Raw genomic sequence first — 10210 nt, forward strand, 5'->3', positions numbered from 1 at the left:
CCAATCACAGGTGAGAGAAGAGGCAATTTATTTCCTTCTCTTGTTTGATATTATAAGAAATATTTGACACATTTTTTTTCTAATATGTCATGATTTAAGAGAGGAAGTTAGATTGAGACCTAATAGCAAAATTGAAATTGCTGAGAGTGAAAAGAGCATCATTATAAATTTATAGTCTTGGTTGTCACAAATATTTGACTGTTTCTTTGACTGTATTAAGACTTACAAGGTTGTAGTATAATGGCCTGAAAATGTGACAATGTTTCATCATCTCTTGCTTCAAAACATGTCTTCTGTCACTGCTCTTTCATTGTAAGTGTAGAACCAGCAGTTGACAAACTCCCTTTCATTTCTATGATGCCTCACAGTGAGTGCTGATGATAATACTACTTGAAACACATGTAAGTGTGCCACTGGCCCCCACTGGCACTGAGCTATACTTTCACCAAAATGCAGATGCAATAGCAAGAGAAGCGTTTCTGAAAGAGAGAAATTTAGCATTGAATATAAATTTGTGTTAGGAAGTCTTTTCTGATGGTATATGTCTGGTGTACAAGTGAAACATGCATGATACAATTCATACAAGAACAGAAGTAAAAAAATCCTGGCAGATTAAAACTATGTACTGGACCAAAACTTGAAGTCGGGGGACCATTACCTTTCATGGGCAAGTGCTCCACTGACTGAGCTACCCAAGCATGACTCGCAACATGTCCTCACATCTGTACTTCTGCCAGCATCACGTCTCCTACCTTCCAAACTTCTGTTTCAAGTTCTGCAAACCTTGTAGGACAAGCACTTCTGGAAGAAATTGCAGATACTTTGCTTAGACACAGCCAGGGGGAGGAGAATACAAGCTTCTGAAATGTGATACTTAAGAATACTGAAGATGTAGATCCAATAACTGACAGGTTCTGTATTGATTTGTGTAGAAAAGAATTTACAGAAGCTGTTAATTACAACAAAGATTTGGTTGATAGTGTACATTCTGAGGTATCAAGGAATGGTCAATTTGTCCATGGAGAAAAGTGTTGGGATGATGGGAAAGGGAGGAAGTAAATTGTAGAGAGAAACAAATACATAATTGCAGTGAGCAATCGAGGTTGAAGTAGTTCTGCAGAGGTAAAGATGCTTTCACAAGATAGATTGGTATGGAGGGCTGTTTCAAACCAGTCTCTGGACCAACAAGGAGGAGGATGACAAAGAGCAAGAGACACTGTGACAGGAAATCTAAGTTAGTCAGTCTGGCAGAAATCTTCAATTGTCATGTCTTAATTTCTTCATTGTAGGTTCATCATTGTGAATAGTTTGCACTTTCTCAGAGATGAGTTTTAGGACTTGACTGTGAATGTTTCAACAGTTAACTCTATTCTAATATATTCTCTCTGTGGGTTTTAGCAGTTGATTGGAGATAGTAGGTTGTCATCTGGGGATACCAGTACCAGAATTTCGTGTAGCCTAAGAAACAAACTAGGACAGTGTTTTGAAAAGGATAGATTGCTGCTCACCATATAGTGGAGATGTTGAGTCGCAGGTGGGCGCAACAAAAAGAATACTAAACAAGTGAGCTTTCAGCCAAAAGACCTTATTCTGACTCAGACAAAACGCACTCTTGCACACATGCATACGCGCGTGTGCCCACACACACACAACCACTGTCTCTGTCTGATGAGGCCAGACTGCAAGCAACAATACTTGATGGGAGAAGCTGCAGTGTGGTTGGTGAGGGTAAGGAGGAGGTTGGGGTAGGGAGGGAAAGCAGGGTAGGGGTGGAGGATGGTAAAGTGCTGGCTGTGGGAGCATGCGGGGTCGAGGTGGGGAGAGAGTAGGGAAGCTAAGCACAGCCAGGAGGTAAGATGGGGTGGAGGGGGGGGGGGAGGGGAGGAGAGAAGTAAAGACAGTAGGTGCATTGGTGGAATAGAAGGCTGTGTAGTGCTAAGAGTGGGAACAGGGAAGGGGATACTAGATGAAGAACAGGGGCTATTGGAGGTTGAGGGCAGGAGAGTTACAGAAATGTTGGATATATTGCAGGGAGGGTTCACACTTGCACAAGTCAGATGGCACAGGCTGTGAAGCAGTCATTGAAATGAGTAATGTTGTTTTGGGACATTGTGTTGGACAGCATGCTCAGCAACTGGGTGGTCCTGCTGTTTCTGGGCCACAGTTTGCCGGTGGCAATTCATGTGGACAGACAGCTTGTTGGTTGTTGTGCCCATGTGCAATGCAGCACTGTGGTTGCAGCTTAGCTTGTAGATCATGTGATTGGTTTCATGAGTAGTCCTAGCTTTGATAGGATAGGCAACACTTGTGACTGGACTGGAATAAGTGGTGGGAGGATGTATGGGACAGGTCTTGAAGCTAGGTTTATTACAGAAATATGTGCCATGAAGCAAAAGGATGGGAGCAGGGGTATGCAGGGAAGGATGAGGATATTGTGTAGGCTCAGTGGGTGGTGGAATACCCCTATAGGAGGGATGGGAAGGATAGTGGGTAGGACATCCCTCATATCATGGCACAATGAGAGGTAGCTGAAAAACTGGCAGTGAATGTGATTCAGTTGCTCTAGCCCTGGGTGGTACTGACTCATGAGGGGAATGCTCGTCTATGACTGGATGGTGGAAATTTGGGAGGTGGTGAGTGATTGGAAAGACAAGGCACAGGAGATCTGTTTTTGTACAAAGTTAGGAGGGTAATTACAGTATGTGAAGGCCTCAGTGAGACACTAGGTGTATTTTGATGGCCACGTGTGGCTAGTAGGCTCTATGGAATGGGTGTGCAATGGGTGGCAACTGTTGACGCAGAGAATTTGCTGGTGGTTTGTAGGTTTGATATGGATTGGTAGGTTTCACATGGGCAGAGATACTGATATAGCTGTATTTGAGGAAGAGCTAAACATCTAGGAAGGGGGCTTGTTGTGTTGAGGAGGACCAGCTGAATTGAATGGGGAAGGTGGTGTTAAGATTCTGGAGGCATGTGGATAGTGTGTCCTCACCTGTGATCCAGATCATGAAGATATCATCAGTTAATCTGAGCCAGGCGAAGGATTCCGGATTCTGGCTGGATAGGAAGGATTCCTCTATACCACCCATGAACAGGTTGCCATTGGGTGGTATCATGATGGTGCCCCTTGCTGCAGTACCCCAGGTTTTGTTTGTAGGTGATGCTTTCAAAGGAGAAGTAAATGTGGGTGAGGATGTAGTTGATCATGGTAACCAGGAAGGAGGTTGTAGGTTTAGAATCCTTCAGGTGTTGGGCAAGGTAGTGTTCAAAAGCAGAGCTAGTGACACGGCTGCTTTCACAGTGGCCTGGCCCCTGATGGAGTAGGATAAGCCTGTGACAGGATTGGAATAGTAAATGCTGGGTGGGTGGATTGGGCAGGTTTTGCACCTGGGCATTCCACTGGCATATGTTCTTTGTGGTAAGGGGCTGGGATTGGGAGTAGCATAGGGATGGTCTAGGATGTTGTGGAGGTTGGGTGGTAGACAGATGATGACTTTAGGAGGGATGGGAAGTATCTCTAGTAGGATGTCCCTCATTTCAAGGCATGATGATTGGTAATCAAAGCTCTGGCAAGGATGTGGTTCACTTGTTCCAATCCAGCATGGTACTGAGTGATGGAGATACTCTTTTGTGGCTGGTTATTGGGGATGGTGGGAGGATGGTGGTTGTGAGGGGTATACAATTTCAAACAAACAATAATGATTTGTAAACATTAATGGTCAAACACTTAACACAGTCTAAAATTTCTTGCAGTCCAGCTGGATAAAAAATTAAAATGGAGTCAACATGTAGCTAAACTGATCAACAAGCTTAGTTCAGCTTGGTTTGTTCTTAGAAGTACCTCTCATTGTGTTGTCTAAAGAGAAGGAAGGGGCCTGCTTAATTTTGCATACTGTCGCTCCTTATTGCATTGTGGAATTGTCTTCTGGAGCGGTGCAACCAAATTAAATGAAGTATTTATCAGAAGCAGAACCAGTTATAACATTGTGTAACGTAGATAACCAAACATCTTGTGGGTCTCTCTAATTATCTTGGAATTCTTAGTCACTTTCCATCATAATTAACTGCTTATTGATTTTTTGTTGCTGATAATAATCAGTTTCAGTTGAACTGTAGTTTTTGCACGGTTAAAATAAGGCACAAAAATGATTTTCATGTATGTTTTGCCTCCCTGTCTGTGGTTCACAGTGGAGTTATGTACTATGGTGCAGAGGTATTCAACAAGCTCCCATCTTTCATATTTTTCCATACTTTTCTTTCTTCTACACACACACACACACACACACACACACACACACACAATTTGCCTGTATGTTCTGGCTAATCTCAGAAACTACTGTAGGAATTTTATATGGTTCTCACAAATACATAGACTGCTTAATGAGGAAGGTTTTCAAATATAAACATTTCAAGCAAAAGGGCTGAACTATGATGATTGTCATTTAAGTTGTGCTTCCTGAGAACTTTCCTGCAGTGCACTGCTTAAATTATTTGTCACGAGAGTGATGATATTCAGTTACCTACCATTGTTCTATGAATTTTAATAATAACTCCACACAGTGGTGTGTAAACAAACTTACCTCTATGCCAGACAAGTTGTCTGGCAGTACACACGTTGTGCTACCCATAAAAACCTGGGGTGGGTTGCTAGTCTAACATAAAGCAAGATATTAGGACTTCCAATCAGTTCAGAAGAAAATTAAAGCTGTTCTTCCTACAAATTATGTGAATATGTAGATTCAAAAATTGAAAAGTTATGTTAGCTACAAGGCAAGTAGCATTGTTCATTGTAAATCTGCTTTACAAATAGTAATGTACTGTGAACTGTACTCAACTTTCATAAGTGGGTAACTATGTTCTTTGAAAAATATTAATGTAATAAAGTAAATATTCAGCTTCTAGTAGGAGATAGTGCAGTTATTTAGTATAAATGAGTTAACAGCTTTTTTCAAAGTAGCAGCTCCCTTTCTAAGTTATTTGATCAAATTTAGCTGGCTTAATCACAAAAAATGTTAACCAGTGCAGTGGTAGTTTAATACAATATACAGATAGTTTCAGTAATTTGCTTGTCTTTTATTAATGTATATATTGACACATTCCACATCCTTGAAGACTGCCGTGCCAGCAATAATTACACAAAGCCACAGGTGTAATGCACTTGTGGCAGCCACCAAGTCTGTCATTGCTACAAAGTTTTTCATGGCAGAGTCCTTGCATAAAACTTTCTCGGTTTACTTGCCGTGTCAAATTCTGGTAAAATTCAAAGTTTTCGATGGTATCCATCATCGTCTTTGTCATGGACTAAAACTGACTGTTGTGTGATGGCATTCTGATGTAATTGTGCAGTATTATTTAATTTGGCCTTGATGCATATAACCATGACACGTATTATGTAGCCATTATTGGCGGTCAAGATAGTTTACGTGTGATTTGTCAAGTAATTAGGACACTCACTCATCTTATACAAAAAGTATAAAGTTAACTTGAAACTATGGGAACTGTATGCCCACTCCTTCCAAAAATGTGCATGATCGTTGAAGTATTGTTGTAATACAGGTAAGTACAGGTATTACTGCTTTTATTAATACTCTAGAAACCTGTCCTACTGACTTCACAATCCTGAACACCCCAGCATCATACACTCTAGATCTGAAAGTTCATCTGGGCAAGCTCCACACACCAGAGGTGCCAATCTTTTCATTCTCTAGATTTCGTGGGTCCCAACATCGTGAAAGTTGTTGATGTTTAGTGTTGGACTTTTGCATAGTGTTGGCCCTTAGTCCGTTTGAAGAACTACATTTCTTTCCAGTACTAAGCTTCTCACTTGAATGACTATAGCCTTAATTATAATGGATATTCAAAAAGAAACAAGCTGGAGGCATAAGTACAGAACCCAGTACCTGTATGTTAGAAGTATTGACCCTGGCTGTTGAGACACCTGCCCCACTGTGACACAAGGCGGTGACTGGCAGTCTCATAAAATTCCCGGTGTTGCGATGTTAACCAGTTCCGCACATACGTCATCGTCAGAGGTGAATTGTTTGCCCCTCAGAGCCTTTTTAAGGGGACTAAAAATGGTGTAATTACAGGGAGAGAGGTCCGGACTGTATGGAGGGTGGCCGAGAACCTCCCATTTGAATTTCTGCAGAGTGCCACGACTGAGTTGGCCGTATGAGGCTTTTCATTGAAATACCCCACAGGTTAGATTGCCTGGTCGTTTTGACTTGATCCCTTGGTGAAGGGTGGTCAAGGTGTGCGAGTAATGCTGGGCAATCACTGTTGTCCTGTGCTGCAGGAAGTGTCAGAAGGGGGCCATCTCGGTCAAAGAACAGCAGCAGCATAGGGACAAACGATCCACCTCGGGCCACAACGTCCAGCTGTGTGTGTGGAACTGGTTAAAATCGCAACCCCAGGAATTGTATGAGACAGCCATTCACCACCTTGTCACAGTGGGACAAGTGTCTCAACAGCCAGTGTCAATACTTCTAACATTCAGGCACTGGTTTCTGAAATTATGTCTCCAGCTAGTTCCTTTTGATCGCCCCTTATATAATGTAACTGGGTGAACAAAAATATCTACTTACCAAGCAGGGGCAGGAGGAAAACACACACAAAAGTTAGCAAAACATGGAAGCTTTTTGGAGGCAGTGGCTTCTTCTGACGGAAAGAATGAAGGGGGAGGAATAAGGATGAAGGGAAAGGGCTGATGAGGTTTAGAAAATGGGGAGACTTAGGCAACAGTTGCCCAGAACTATGATTTAGAGAGACTTACTGAATGGGATGAGAAGGAAATACTAATTGTTGTGGACTTCATCAGAAGAGATTTGAAAACCTAAGAGTTTAAAGGTGGAAGATAGGTTAATAAGTAAGACAGAGGTTACTGACGAAATATCACGAGTTAATAAGAGCAGAAAGCTAAGTGCATAATACGAGGTGGAGGTGGGGAAAACACGGGTCACAAAATAAAAATACAGAATATTAAAAGGAAATGAAAAAAGAAATAGTTAATGTGAAGAAATGCTAAAACTGAAGAAATTAATGTAAATTAAGGCTAGGTGGGTTGAGAGGACTAAGGACATGTTGTAACAGCAGTTTCCACCTGCAGGGTTTTGAGAAACTGGTGTCTCAGAGGAGAATCAAAATGGCATGTGTGGTGAAACATGCACCAAGGTCACGAATGTCACGTTGAGCATGCATGTTACGCAACAGGATATTGTGTGTTGCCAGTATACACCCTCTGCCCATTCATCCTAGCTGTTAACTTGGTGATAGTCATACCAATGTAGAAGACCACACTAGTAAACATGTGTTTTGCAGGTGGCTCTACCTTTGGTAGTGTATGTTTTGCCAGTTAAGAGGCTAGTACAGGTGGTGGTAGGAGGGAGCATAGGGACAGTCACAGAGGTAGGAGCTATAACGCAGGGAAATGGCGCAGAAGGAGCATAGGGTCTGACCTGGGTATTGCAGAGATGTGTGTGTGTGTGTGTGTGTGTGTGTGTGTGTGTGTGTGTGTGTGTGTGTGTGTGTGTGTGTGTGTGTGTGTGTGTGTGTGTGTGTGTTGGGGGGGGGGGGGGTTGAAAACTATTCTAGTTGTGGTGGCCAAAGTGTCACAGAATGGACCTAATTTCAGAACATATTATAGGAAGTCCTTGACTTGTTGAAATAAAACCTAAGGCACTTCACAAGCACTAACACCTGAATCTATGAACTTATTACACCACCCAAACCACACACTACCACCTCCCACCTTCTACCTTGTTCCTAAGCTCCAAAACCCCAATCACCTCAGCAATCCCTGTGCATGACACTAGTTGTTCTTGCACCCTAAAACAAAGCCCTGGCAATACCATAGTTACTGGCTTCAAAGCACACACTGAACGTATATCTGCCTTAGTTGAGCAACACATGCAACCTATAGTACAGACTTCCTTCCTGCATTAAAGACGCCAACCATTTCCCAGATCATCTGAAATGTGTGCCCATCCTGCTCCCATCACACACCTTGCTGTTCATCATTGATGCCACCTCCCTCTATACCAACATCCCCATGTACATGGTGTTTCTGCCTGCTGCTGAACATTACTTCAACCTGCACCAACCGGACTCCAAACATATGACATCCTTCCTGCTCACCTTAACCAACTTTATACTTAACAGTTTACCTTTGACTGGCAGGCACCTTTGACTGGCAGGCACACAAACAAATCAGGAGTGCTGCCGTGGGTACCAGGATGTTTTCTTCCATTGCCAGCCTTTCCATGGGTCACTTGGAGGGGGCTTTCCCTATTTTGTGTTAGATACATTGATGACGTCATTGCAATATGGACTCACGGTGAGGCTGACCTGTTAAATTGTTTAGAATCTCTAAATACTTTCTCCTGATGAAATTTCATGTGGTCCTATTCCAGGTCCCATTCCGCTTTCCTTGATGTTGATCACTTCCTCACTGAGGGCCAGCTCACACTTTTGTTCAAATTAAACTTTCTAAAAAACATACTTACATTTTGACAGCTGCCATCCTCTCCATGTCAAATGTCTCCTCTCCCCCATACAGCTTTAGCATTTAAAGCAAACATATTATTTGTTCAGATGCAGATGTTTTACAATAATACACCACCATTCTCACCTCAGCCTTCACTGGGCGTAATTACCCCACCAGCCTAGATCATAAGCAGATTTCTCAGGCCATCACGTCCAATACTGGTGCTGCTGATTCCTCTAAAATACAATTCAGAAATACACCTCTTGTCACTCAGTACTATCCTGGTCTTGAATGTGTTAATCAGCTTCTTCAACAGGGCTATAATTTTCTAAAATCATACCCTGAAATGACATCCTGCTTCTGCACCCATTTCCCCACTGTATGGCTCCTGCCCCTGTGACTTTCCCTGCTGTAAGACTTGTCCTATGCACCATCTTACTGGCATTTATACCAGCCATGTAACTGGCAAAACATATACTATCACAAGGAGAGTAACCTGTGAAACGACACATGATGTGGACCAGCTGTTATGTAAACACGTTTGGCCTTCTACTTTGGTATGACTACCACAGGTAGGACGAATGGGGATAAGCAGAGGGTGTGTACACAGGCGGCACCATATCCCGTTGCAGAGCATGTGCTGTTGCACAGTGTGTGTCATTTGGTTTGTTCACTACCTCGCTTTCCAGTACTAGTTTTTGAAAGCTCTGCACATGGGAATTGGTGTTAAAACATGTTCTTGTTTCTCACCATTCACCTGGGCTTAATTTACCTTCATTTATTCAGTCTCAGCATTTTTTTCTCAGTAACTCAAGCTCTTATTAACTCTTGCACAGTGTTTTGTCAGTAGTATCTGTCTTGCTTATTACTCCATCTTCCACCTTTAAGCTCTCAGGTATTCAAATCTCGGGCTTCAGGGCGACTTTTCTGTAATTTTCCCTTTTCCTGAATCTCTCCAGTCCTTTTCCCTCATCGCTGTTCCTTATTTTTCAACCCTTCCATCAGGAAGAGGATCCACTGGCTCCGAAAGGTTGCACATATCATTAACTTGTGTATGTGTTTTCTCCTGCTGCCATTTGGTGAATAGATGTTTTTGTCTTTCCTATTATATTTTCAAAAATTTATTATTGTTGTTGATATACTAAGCCTCAATTATGCATTTATGAGGCTTTCATTTCTCTTTACAGGTAAAGTTCTCCCTGGTGTAGCTGCTCTTTCAGATGCGTAACTTTGTAAACTGCCGGGTATTATATGGATGGATGTTAATGTCTGTGACTGACTGGATATGTCTGTCATAAAGTGAGTTACATGAGCAGTCTTAACTGTTGTCATAAATTGTTCTTCATAGGAGCATATACAATGACCTTTAAATGTTCAAAAAGAATCCTAAAAGAGAATCTTAGTGTATGTGTTGTGTTTGTGTCAAATTTTAAGTTATTAAATAAAACTAATGTTATAGAAATAAATGAAATAACCATCTTTAGAGGCACTTCAATTGCACCTTTCCCTGTATGTCTAAGTTTTTACAAATAACTTAAAATTAGCAGAAACTGCATTTGTACCGAGTGTTATAAACATTAGTTGAATATGTTGAAACCTATTATATAAGGGCAATTAATATGGATTTCTTGCATTTTTTTAAATTAAAAATGAGTTGAGCTCTTTAAAATATAAAAATGAATACCATATTAAAACCCACAAATTGTAATAAGTTATGAATACAGACAG

General features: G+C 41.7%; 1 protein-coding gene across 1 annotated transcript in view; it reads left to right on the plus strand.

The window, feature by feature from the left end:
• Window positions 1–9961, plus strand: part of LOC126203042 (phosphoglycerate kinase) — a 58515-nt gene extending 48554 nt beyond the window's left edge. Inside the window, exon 8 of the mRNA XM_049937280.1 lies at window positions 9670–9961. Within this exon, the coding sequence (XP_049793237.1) occupies window positions 9670–9710 (41 nt within the window). The 3' untranslated portion in view covers window positions 9711–9961. The remainder of the gene's footprint in view (window positions 1–9669) is intronic.
• The last annotated feature ends 249 nt before the right edge of the window (window positions 9962–10210 follow it).

This window comes from Schistocerca nitens, chromosome 9 (assembly GCF_023898315.1).
Source record: "Schistocerca nitens isolate TAMUIC-IGC-003100 chromosome 9, iqSchNite1.1, whole genome shotgun sequence".
Lineage (NCBI taxonomy): Eukaryota > Metazoa > Arthropoda > Insecta > Orthoptera > Acrididae > Schistocerca > Schistocerca nitens.